The sequence below is a fragment of the Hakea prostrata genome, unplaced genomic scaffold, assembly GCF_041222555.1.
Source record: "Hakea prostrata isolate BN-2017 unplaced genomic scaffold, UWA_Hpros_2 contig_106, whole genome shotgun sequence".
Lineage (NCBI taxonomy): Eukaryota > Viridiplantae > Streptophyta > Magnoliopsida > Proteales > Proteaceae > Hakea > Hakea prostrata.
This window is the reverse complement of record NW_028291225.1, coordinates 173322-184725: the sequence shown is the minus strand read 5'-3', so window position 1 is coordinate 184725 and position 11404 is coordinate 173322. Positions and strand designations below refer to the sequence as shown.

General features: G+C 33.0%; 1 protein-coding gene across 1 annotated transcript; it reads left to right on the top strand.

Annotated features, from left to right (window-relative positions):
* The first annotated feature begins 6677 nt into the window (after positions 1-6677).
* LOC148998864 (acid phosphatase 1-like) lies at positions 6678-7869 on the top strand. Its single transcript, XM_089141659.1, has 3 exons — positions 6678-7075; positions 7278-7487; positions 7630-7869. Exons 1-3 carry the CDS (start codon positions 6684-6686, stop codon positions 7805-7807), a joined length of 780 nt encoding a protein of 259 aa, XP_088997785.1. The 5' UTR covers positions 6678-6683; the 3' UTR covers positions 7808-7869.
* Positions 7870-11404: the final 3535 nt, after the last annotated feature.

Here is an 11404-nt window from a genome sequence, read left to right as displayed (position 1 = left end):
TTCAAGATTTATATATCACAATTTCATTCTTTTTCTCATTTCATTTTTCGCACGAAAACTCACTTGGACCTCACTGACTTTATACTTTTAGATGTTGGACTACAAGTACAAAAACTTTAATTTTTCAAGCGAATTCAAACTTTACGTTTTGACCAATTATTTCTTCATTTACATTCATCAACAAATTTATGTTCAAGATCTTTGTCTTATTGCATTATTTCAACAATAATATAATATACAAAACTGTTGTCGACAACTTTATACTTTTGGTTCCATCTTTTTCCTGTAATGACATAACAAATTGAGATCTCTTTATTATTTTCAGGTACCTGAACTTCTTCTGGGGTTTTATATAAAATTATGTCTTCAGGATCTTCATAATCAATTGTTTCTATATTATGACCATCTTGGTCATTTGTTCCTTACTTTTTTTCTAGGATTTTATCTTGAGAACCAATTGATCTTCCACGTTTTAAACGTTGTTTAATTTCATTTGCACTGATAGATTCTCCTGCTGGGACATCAATTCTAATTGGAGCATTTACAGCTGGAATATGAGATTTAGTAACTCTTAGCAGGTCAGCAAATCTGGTAGTTGATTCATAATATTTATTGCATTATATTTTTAACTTCAAGTTCACATTGTTCAATGCGATGATCTAAAATGAGATAATGATAATGCATTACAATCAGTTTCTTTATCCAACTGTTTATTCTCTTCCCCTCATGTTGGAAAAAACTAATTCCTCAAAATAATACACAGCAAATATTACTTTAGATAAATCTCCTATCCTTGGCAATATAATTATTTAAGGAAATTCATATCCAACATATATTCCCAACTTTATTTGGGAACTCATCTTTGTGCACTGTGGTGGAGTAATTAAAATATAAGTCACACATCCAAAAATTTCAAGATGAGAATTTATGACAATCTTTTGTGCTGATGCGTACAAATGATGCTGCATATAACATATTCACATGCCAACACGGGAATTTGTTCTCATAACAATAGTTTAACTATTACTTGGAGACATTTAATAAATGATTTTACCAAACCATTTTGAATATAAACATGAGCAATAAACTATTCAACTGTGAACTTAGTTGTTTATACAACAATTATAAATCCTGAGATGTAAATTCACTAACATTATCAAGACAAATAATCTTTATCTTATAATCCATAAATTGTGCTCTTAGATTATTTGAGTAATCAATCTCACAAATACCAAATTGCGAGTTCATAATGAACATATATGTGATCATTTTATAGATACATCTACTAAAATCATATAGTATTTGAATGGTTCACATGATGGGTGAATGAGCTCGTATATTTCACCTTGTATACGTTTCAGAAACGTAGAATGTTGAATTTCAACTTTAGTTGGTGAATATCTAATAATAAATTTATCTTGAAAACAAGCAGCACAAGAAAATTTATTTAATTGAAGAATCTTCTGGTTCTTCAATGGATGACAAATGAATTTTCAATAATTTTTCGCATCATACTTGATCCGGGATGGTCTAACCGCAATCATGCCAAATAATAAAACTATCGGAATCAATGTTCTTTTGATTTACTCAAGCATATGTTTCAACCATGAGAATATTCATGTAGAAAATATCTAACACTTTTGTAGAAATGTATAAATATTCACTTTTGTAGTCTCAATCTGATAATCATTTTGGCAAATAACTTTGAAATTTAATAAGTTTCTTTGAGACTTACTATAAAATAATGTATTATTTATTGCCAATTTGATCTCCCAAATAATAATATATTAGCTCTTTTAGAGCTTTTAATCAATGTTGTACTACCAAGTATTGTATGAACATTGTTTTCTGCATCATCAAATAAGAGAAAAAAAAATTATCTTAGTATATATGCATCATGCCTTATTAAGAAATATTCATATCTTCATCAAAATTAAATAAAATACATCAAAAGATATATAGAAATCAATAAAAAAAAAATTAGAAAGAAAAATTGTTAAATTTAAGATAAACTAACATATGAGATGAAATTTGAGGGAAAAAGAATTACAAAGTAACATAATATCAATTTTATTTTTATTTGAACTCCAAGAACATAATAAAATCATTAATTATAATTTTCAAAGGAGTCTGCAGCATTTAGATATGTAGTATCTGTAAGGTCATCTAAATCATCCGCATTATGGGCAAAAATTTGCTTCAATATCATTGCTTTGAAAAGTCATATTCATCTCCATATTATTTTCATTCCTTTAATTGAGTTTGACAAAACTTAATAAAATATTGTGGAGTATGACAGATACGTGGTTAATAACATTTCATACTACATCGATAACATATATCATCTTTACTCATTGAAGAGTTATATTGAGAATCTTTATTATTCTCTTATTTATTTTCATCATAAGAATGGTAATATTTTCGTCTTTTGTCTCTTCCACTTCCACAATCATAACCATAATTATAATTTTGCCTTCTTTAAGGCATATCTGAATTGCTACCTTCACTTTAGGGAATGGAGCAGTGGTAATAATATGAGTTTATTGACTTTCATTAATAGTCAATTATTTTATTCAGTCACAAATAATCTCATATCATTCAAAGAATTTCTTAAAACTCCTTTTACAATATTACTATAGTAACAACAAATTTGAAGCTTGAAAATTTACTGGCATATTTTCATCAATATTTTCTCCACATAATTTCAATAGAGAATTAATTTAAAAAACTACAGCACTGTATTTATTTACAATTTCATGTGCATCTACAAAACTATATTCATTTACAATTTCAAATCTTACAACTTCATGTGCATCTGTAGAACTGTACTCATTTAGTTTTCAAATATTGCAACTTCAAATGCATCTGTAGAACTATACTCATTTACAGTTTCAGATCTTGCAACTTCATGTTCATCTGTAGAACTGTATTCATTTACAGTTTCAGATATTGCAACTTCAGGTGCATTTAACAATATTTGTAGTGCAAAACTAACAACCACTATATACAATAAATAAAATCATTATGTTTAGATTGATTAATAACAAAACCACAGTTGTTAAGGCAACCTAATATATTATTTTATTCTTATATTTAATAAAATACATACATTTTTTTATCACGATGCACTTACATTTCAAGATGGAGAAGGTAAACTCCATTGTTTACAAAAACGCGCAAGGAGGTTGATCATTCTTTTCACTTTGGAATAGAAAACATAATGATACGTAGTCTTTTATTTTTCTTCTTAAAACGCAATACTTTGAGCGGAGTCATTCACAATATCTTCGAGTAGAATCGTGCTGATAACGTATTATAAAATAAATCAGATATATTGAATACAAAGAAGAAAGACAAGATGAGTTCAGCTCATCTATTGAGTTAGTCATTACATATTTATAATGGAACTGACATTTTCTCTGATATGGTAATATCAGAGTCTACAAAGAAATACAATATATGATTCTCATCCACAATAAGATAATCTTGATATGAAATGATAGATTGCCACCCAAGATAGAAGGCGCATAGTATGGAAATATTGACTACCAACATTGTGTAATGAGATGGTTGTGATCTTCACCAATATTGCATTCTGAGGTAGTTGAGATCTTTAATTGAAAGTACAATCTCTTTGAGGGTAATGGACATCCATAAATAAATATTATTTATAACAAACTTAAGATTGAGTTATACGTAGAGAAAGTGGAGAAGAAGGAGAAAGAGTGGAAGAAGGAAAGAAGGAAAATATATATATATATATATATACATACTTTTTAGAAAAGTGATTTTAGGTTAATTAAGGAAAAAGAATAAAATAAAATATAGAAAAGAATAGAAAGTGGGAAGAGAGAGAAAAAACTAATTAGAGAAATAAATAAAATCTAACAAAATAAAATCTTCTAAAAAAAATAGAAAATCCTAGTCTTTGACTATTTGTGGGTCCCATACAATTTTCAATTACAATATAAAAAAATAAAATAAAAATCCTAATCTAATTTTATAAGATATTCTTGAGTTGGTTAATAATCACATCTTTAGCCCATCATGCTCCAAATCAGACCCATTTCCGCACTTGAGAATTTGAATGTACCACTTGATGTGAAAATTTGCATGTTTCATAAAAAAAACTACAGATATTCGCTGAAGTCCTAAAAATTCATAAAACCTGCAAAAACAACATAAAACCCAAGGTAGCTTCACTCTAAGTGTGTAAAATGCATGCTTTATGCTCTAAATTTCACACATAAATGTGCTCATCAAATATCACCATGGCTTTTCTTCTTCTTGTTATATGGATGATACTTGTTTTTCTTGAAAAATTTTTTTTGTTGTTGTGAAACTTATGGCAAATGCCTTGTTATCTTCAACCAGATTTATACTCAATTCCTGTCCTTTTCTTGTTGCTTTCTTCTTAAGCACATATGGAAATGAGGTATTTCATGGTCTTTTCCTTTGTCTACACATTGAGTGAATTTCTAAGCTTAGTATATGATTCTAGAAGAGATTTGATTGCAAAATGAACTATAAATTCATCATCAATCGTTGTCTCATGATACTTTAATTTATTTTTTGTATAAGACAACTCCAAAAGATATTCTTTAACATTTTTTGTACCATCAAACGTAGATGAAGTCAGCTTAGATATCAATCATTTTCTCTCACATTTTCCTTCATCTCCACACTGTCATGCATGGACTTAGGGATGAACTTTTTCATTATTATTAAACTTTTCTTGTTGGCTGTCACCTATTCTTTATACTTTAGCTTATTCTTATGAGTACTTGCAATGGTAAGGGCAACAGGCTTTGGCTCTTTAAGAGCCACATTATAGTCAAATAATCCTAATGTAGCATTTAGTTCATATTTACATCTTTTATAGTTTTCCCAAAGAGAATAGGAATTGAAGCCAAAGCATTAGCTTGGGTAGACATCTTTAGGGGAGAATAAATGTTCAAATGAACAACACAAGTGAAAGCACAACAAAGGCATTCAAGCAATTATATTATAATCATATGAAATAAGAATAACATGTCACCCTCAAATATACATGTATAAAAAATATGTAATACCAAATATGCTAAAGACATAAAACTTTAACCAACATGAACTAACCAAGTAATATTTCAACATTTGGAGTAAAATATGCAAGGCTCACATGTAATCTTGTAAATACCACCGGATAACAATAATTTTCAAAAATTCCTTTTACTTTTAGGTGATAAGAAACTCCTAAATTATACTTCCCAAAATATTTTAATGTATTAACCCACATTTAAGAATTGAATACAACAATAATCCTTGAAAATCTTATTATCTTTAGGTAAATGAAATTCCTCAAATTATTATTCATTTCCACTTGAGTGCATATATTATTATTATTACCTAGATGACATCACCTTTGGGTAAATGTCACCAAACTTTGATTATGATACAAGCAATAAGAAAATGGAGTGATGCCACTTTGGTAGATTATATTCCTTCTCTTATTATCTCCATCTAAAATTTGTAATCAAAGTACAAAAATATGCATAATATATTAGTATAAAGCATAACCAGCTAAGGGGTTAATATACAATTATAACAATCATAAGTTTAATTATTATAGAAATTGGTTCTGATGTCAATTGATTGAGTACCTTTGGATTTTTCTTAAAACCTTAATAAAATTCCTTGTAAGATTATAATATAATATAATGTTTAAAAGAATTGTGCATACCATAAACTTGACATATGTTGAAGAAGATTAAACTAAATCTTGAATGCTAGAATGCATAGAGTGACGATGCCTTCTTTATTTCCTCGTCATTCATGCCATACCTCTTTTTTGTGGAGAGAGAAGAGAACAAAAAACTTAAGTGATTGGAGGGATCCCGTCATAGCTATTTATAATAGCAATCCCAAACCTTAGTTCACTTCCACAATGGACTGGTTTGGTCCATTTTAAAATTGATGGTAGCGCATCGGTTCAATGTTTTGAGACTCCATCAATTATTAACCCAAGTAATTAATCAAATCTCACATATTATATTAAGATAACCCTAACAATTCAATTAGTTCTGACGAGAGCACTCCAACTTGGTGTGGTCTACAATCGAGAAATTCAACATCAACATGTCGTTTCTATTAGAACGAAACAATTATTCGCCCCCTCTTGGTGGAGCTGATAATTCAAAGGAAAGTTTGTCGACAATAGCCATATTTGAGATCCCTATTTCGCAAGGGAAATCAGGCGTGTAACCGGCTCCGGCTAGTCTCTTTAATGAATCCCAATTACCAAACAGAATATGCTCAAGTGAATAATGAAAATTGCAAGTTGCAACTCCATCAATGTGGTTTTAAAAAAAATCATTCTAAACCATCGTTTCATTAAAATACTAAAATAATAATAATCCAAAGAAACCGACTTTATGTCGATAAGCAATATTGATGAAGCCTTTGCCCAGAAAAAGGATGTAGATGAAGTCTTTGACCAAAAATAGGATATAGATGGAAGTCCCAGCAAATGAATTCTAATGAACCGTTGCAAGAGAACACCACTTGCTGACTACCACGGATGTTGGCTTTTAATCTTCAAACCATCATCAATGGAATTTAACCGAAAAACCATTGTCAATGGAAACCCAGTAATATAAAAATCCAATTCATTTTGTCTTTTGATCATAGAGAACAAGAAGAAGAAAATGGGAAGCAATCTGGGTCTGTTGTTGTGCTTCTCTATCCTCCTTGTTGGTGTAGCAGTTGCAGACTGGAACATCTTGAACCAGAGGAAGACAGGGAAGAACTCGGATGACCTGAAGATAACCCTGAAGAACTACTGTGAAGCTTGGAGGATCAATGTCGAGCTCCATAACATTCGTAAATTCGAAGTTGTCCCTGAAGAATGCACAGACTTCATCGGCAAGTACATGAGTTCCACTCAGTATAGAGTTGATTCAGAAAAAGCACTAGAAGAATGCAGCATCTATCTCAGTAAAACCTTCAGGTCGAGTGGTGATGGCAAAGATGCATGGATCTTCGATGTTGATGATACCCTTCTCTCTACTGCTCCGTACTTCAAGGAACATCACCACGGGTACTGTATATAGCTATACTTTAGTTTATTTAAGCCCAGATCAGAAATGAGATTGAGGTTTGATCAATGCTCAGGTGACTTCCTTCTGTAGTCATTGATTTTCTGATCCCATCTCTGAAACCAAATCTGTTGAACAAATCTTTACAAAAATGAAGATGGTTTCATTACAAAAATGTAACTTTGTTTATCCATTTCTGTTTAGGGGGGAGATGTTCAACATTACAGCTTTTGAAAAATGGGTGTGGGAGGAAAAAGCTCCAGCTTTGGAGCACTCAATGAACCTCTTCAAAGAGATAAAAGAAAGAGGGTTGAAGATCTTCTTGATCTCTTCAAGAGGAGAACACCTCAGGGCTCCCACAACTGATAACCTCCTTAAGGTTGGCTACTTTGGTTGGTCTGGTCTCTTATTAAGGTGAGTTAAATTCTGTTCTTCTACTTTGTTCAAAGAAGCTAGATTCATTTTGCAGGTCCTCTTAATTTCTCCTTTCCATTTCATAATAGGAATACTCATTATTTCAAATAAGTATGATCTCCCCCTCTTGTGTTTGTAATAGGAGCTATAAGAACAATGGCATGACAGCAGGACAGTACAAAGCAGAGCAGAGGAGGAAGCTGATCAATGAAGGCTATCACATATGGGGAATGGTTGGATCACAGTGGCCCAGCCTTTTGGGACATCCTAGTGCCATGAGAACATTCAAACTTCCCAATTCCTTGTATTACATTCCCTGAAAGGCAAGGCATCTCTATTTCATCACCATTCAACCCCAACAAAAGTCTCCTAATCTGAAGCTTCTTCCATTACCACCCACATGCACCCCTCTGTTTGACTTGGATATGGAACATTGTTTGAATATTAACATCAATTAGAACATTCAGTAATATTTCTCACAGTTTGCATCATTTTATGCCTTACCAACAGTACAGTAAATTGAGTTTCATTAAGAAACCTCCCTTCGAATTTGAATAGCAGAGCCTTTTCACTGGCTCTCTACACTTCTAAGGCCAAGACACCCTATTCTCTTTTTCTTAATCAGAATAACAAAAACAATTTCTTTAGTGATTGCTTGAGTAGAACTCTTGATCGTATAATAGTTAGAAATGGAGCCATCGAATTGATCAATGATCTGCCTCCGATGATCAAGTCAGTTGAGTTTGAGTCAAATCAGATATAGAGTTCCTGAGAACCCTAGGTTTGAAAGAACAAAAGATGGGAAAATTGCAGACTAGCTTCAGTTGTTTTTGAAAGGATGTACCTCTACCTTCGTCTCTTTCCTATTTATTGATTTTACTTTCTGTCGAGATCTCATCTCTAGACCGTCAGATGTTTATTTCCGGATCAACATCCACGATTAGCTTTCAGTGTCATTCACAGTTCGACTTTGCATCGTTCTTAGACCATTGGCCGGCCCGGTACAAACCGGTAATGGGTGGTTTACCCATTACACTACACAAACTCAGCTATTATCAGATTCAACCTACACAATAAGGATCTCTTTCGTTGCCATTACCAATAAACCCTCTTGAAGCAAAATAACCTCACCAACTTCTATGTTAGTGAAGCTAATTGGGTTTGGAACTACTACGACAGCTTCTCCACCGTGAATCCTCAAAATAAAGCTAATACCTCCATTTTGAGTGTTGCATTTGAGTGTTGGATTGTAACTGAATAGCCATTAGTGGAGCTGTGGAGGTGACTATTGAGTCACTACTTCCTTCTATACCCACTGATTACAAAAGAGGTGATATGCACTTTTCACCATAAATATTCCATTTTAGGTCATGCCCCATCTTAGCCGATCCTCCTCTGAAAATATTTTAAGTGGGATGTTTTGAATAGCCCACTTATCTTGTTGGTGGAAATAATAGGAAAGAAGATCAAACCTCCATTGGTGATTCTGTTGATCAATTAATTGAACCAAATATCGATTTCTTCTCTAGTTCCTACTTGCCAAATTAAGCTTCTCTGTAATACTTGTTTTGCCAACCCCATGATAGGTTGGACCACTGTGATGCCTTCAGGAAAAGCTTTTTGTGGAAAATAAATTTCCTTCAAGAACCTAGCCCACGATTTATCAAATTCACTCCATAAACACCACACCACTTTATGCTAGCAAAGCTTGGTTGTGAAAATTTCGATCATTGACCCCATCCCTCATTCTCTTTGGATTGGCACAAAGGGAACCAAGAGATCCATTGCATATTTCTTTTATCGGAACCTCAGTAGGAAAAATGGCTAAAATTTTCATATGAGAGAACTCTCAAATAAATAGACAGCATACATCCCATGTTGTTAGGTAACTATGAACCAAAAGGGAAAGGTATAAACATGAAAATATAACTTATAGAAAGATCTATTGGAAATACAATGTATGGAAAGGTTTTATAGAGAAACCAATCAAGCCAAATTAGAACACTGATGAAATAATATGGAACTAATTCAAATGGAAGGAGGAGATAACATGGAAACATTTTAAATTAGGGACAACTTGGGATTATCACACCTAATACTCCCCCTCAACTTGGAGAATGAATGTCAAGAATTCCCAACTTGCCTCTATGACTAAGAAACAAATCCTTTCCAAGGGCCTTGGTGAAAATATTGGGCAACACTAGTGGTGGAGGTGGGTTTAATGAGACCATGTCAAACCTAGTCGTGGACCACATGACAATCAATCTCAATATGTTTTGGTGCTCTCTTGAATGACTGGGTTTGCGGCAATATGTAAAGCAACTTGATTGTCACAAAGTAAAGCTATCGCTGAGACACCGTGACACCAAGATCTTTCAGCAATGTGATTAACCACATTGCTCACAAGTGGTGATCATCGTAGTACGATATTCACCATTAGCAGATGAGTGGGACATAGTGGCTTGTTTCTTATATTTCCAAGATAGAGGGTTGAGAAAAAGTAATACACAATATCCAGTAGTGGATGGTTGAGTTATGGGGCAATTCACCCAATCTGAGTCACAAAAAGCACGAAGAGATAACTCACTGTGAGCATATAGAAGAATTCCTTGACTTGGAGAGCCTTGGAGGTAACACAGTAAACGATCAGCAGCCTCTGTATAAGGTTTATGAGGTTCATGCATTAACTGACTAAGAACATTCATAGTGTGAATAATATCCGGGCAAGTAATGGTAAGATAAATAAGCCTGCCCAAAACCGATGGTCTGATGTTGGATCAGGAAATGGCTCACCATTATAAGTAGTTATCTTGAGGTGTTGTTCTATGGGAAATTGAGTAGGATTAGCACCAGTGAGACCAACATTAGTTAAGATGTCCAATGTGTATTTTCATGGATTGTGCCACTTCAAGGGCTAAGGAAATATTTAAGTGAACCAAGAGCTTTAATCTAAAAATGTTGCTAAAGAAGTGATTTTAAATTGAAAATCGTTGTTGTCTCAAACCCAACAATCAAAACGTCATCAACATATACAAGAATAAAGGTAGAAAATGTTGCTGAGGAAGTGATTTTAAGTTGAAGAATTGTTGTTGTGTCAAACCTAACAATCAAAATTTCATCAACATATACAAGCACAAAGGTAGATGAAGAATCTGTTATGAGAGAAAACAAAGAGTAATTTGCCTTAGATTGTGTGTACCCAAGATCAATAAGAGCACAGAAAAGCTTGGAAAATCAGTTATGGGATGAATGTTTGAACCCATACAATGACTCATGCAAGCGACAAATCAATTCTCTCCTCCTTTTGATGGTAACCATGCAAATTAGTTATGACACCTCTTCATCAAGTTCGCCATGGAGAAAAGTGTCATTAGCGTCCAATTGATGACCATCCTTTGATGGCAACAATGACAATAAGTATTCTAATGGTAGCCAACTTAGCAACTGGGGCATAAGTCTCATGGAAATCAATCCCCTCAATTTGAGTATAACCCTTTGCAACTAAATGAGCTTTATAGCACTCAATTGACCCATCTGAATGTTGTTTGATTTTGTAAACTCATTTACAACCTATAGGTTTCTTGTTTGGTGGCAAAGATACAAGAGACAAAGTCTTATTAAGTTCAAGTGCTATAATTTCACTATCTATTGCTTCCTTCCAATTAGGTGAAACAATAGCTTTGGCAAAGTATGTAGGTTTAATTATAGCATTCAAGGTGAATACCTAAAATGGGGGACAATCTATGGTAGAATAAAATAAAATAATTAGTAGGAGTTAGAGTACCTAAACATGAAGGAGAAGCGTGGGCATCCATGACATAACAATAATGGTTTTTAAGATTGGACGATGGTCAATGAACCTGAGATGGCCGTGAGTTGATGGTGGTTGGGAGGTTGGGTGGAAAAGGAGGTTCTTC

What these genes read in the sequence shown, in the direction of transcription:
- LOC148998864 (XM_089141659.1), top strand. Translation starts at nt 6,684, where the DNA reads ATGGGAAGCAATCTGGGTCTGTTGTTGTGCTTCTCTATCCTCCTTGTT. An exon ending in TTCAAGGAACATCACCACGG is followed by an intron (nt 7,076 to 7,277) that starts GTACTGTATATA and finishes ATTTCTGTTTAG; the next exon opens with GGGGGAGATGTTCAACATTA. An exon ending in TGGTCTGGTCTCTTATTAAG is followed by an intron (nt 7,488 to 7,629) that starts GTGAGTTAAATT and finishes TGTTTGTAATAG; the next exon opens with GAGCTATAAGAACAATGGCA.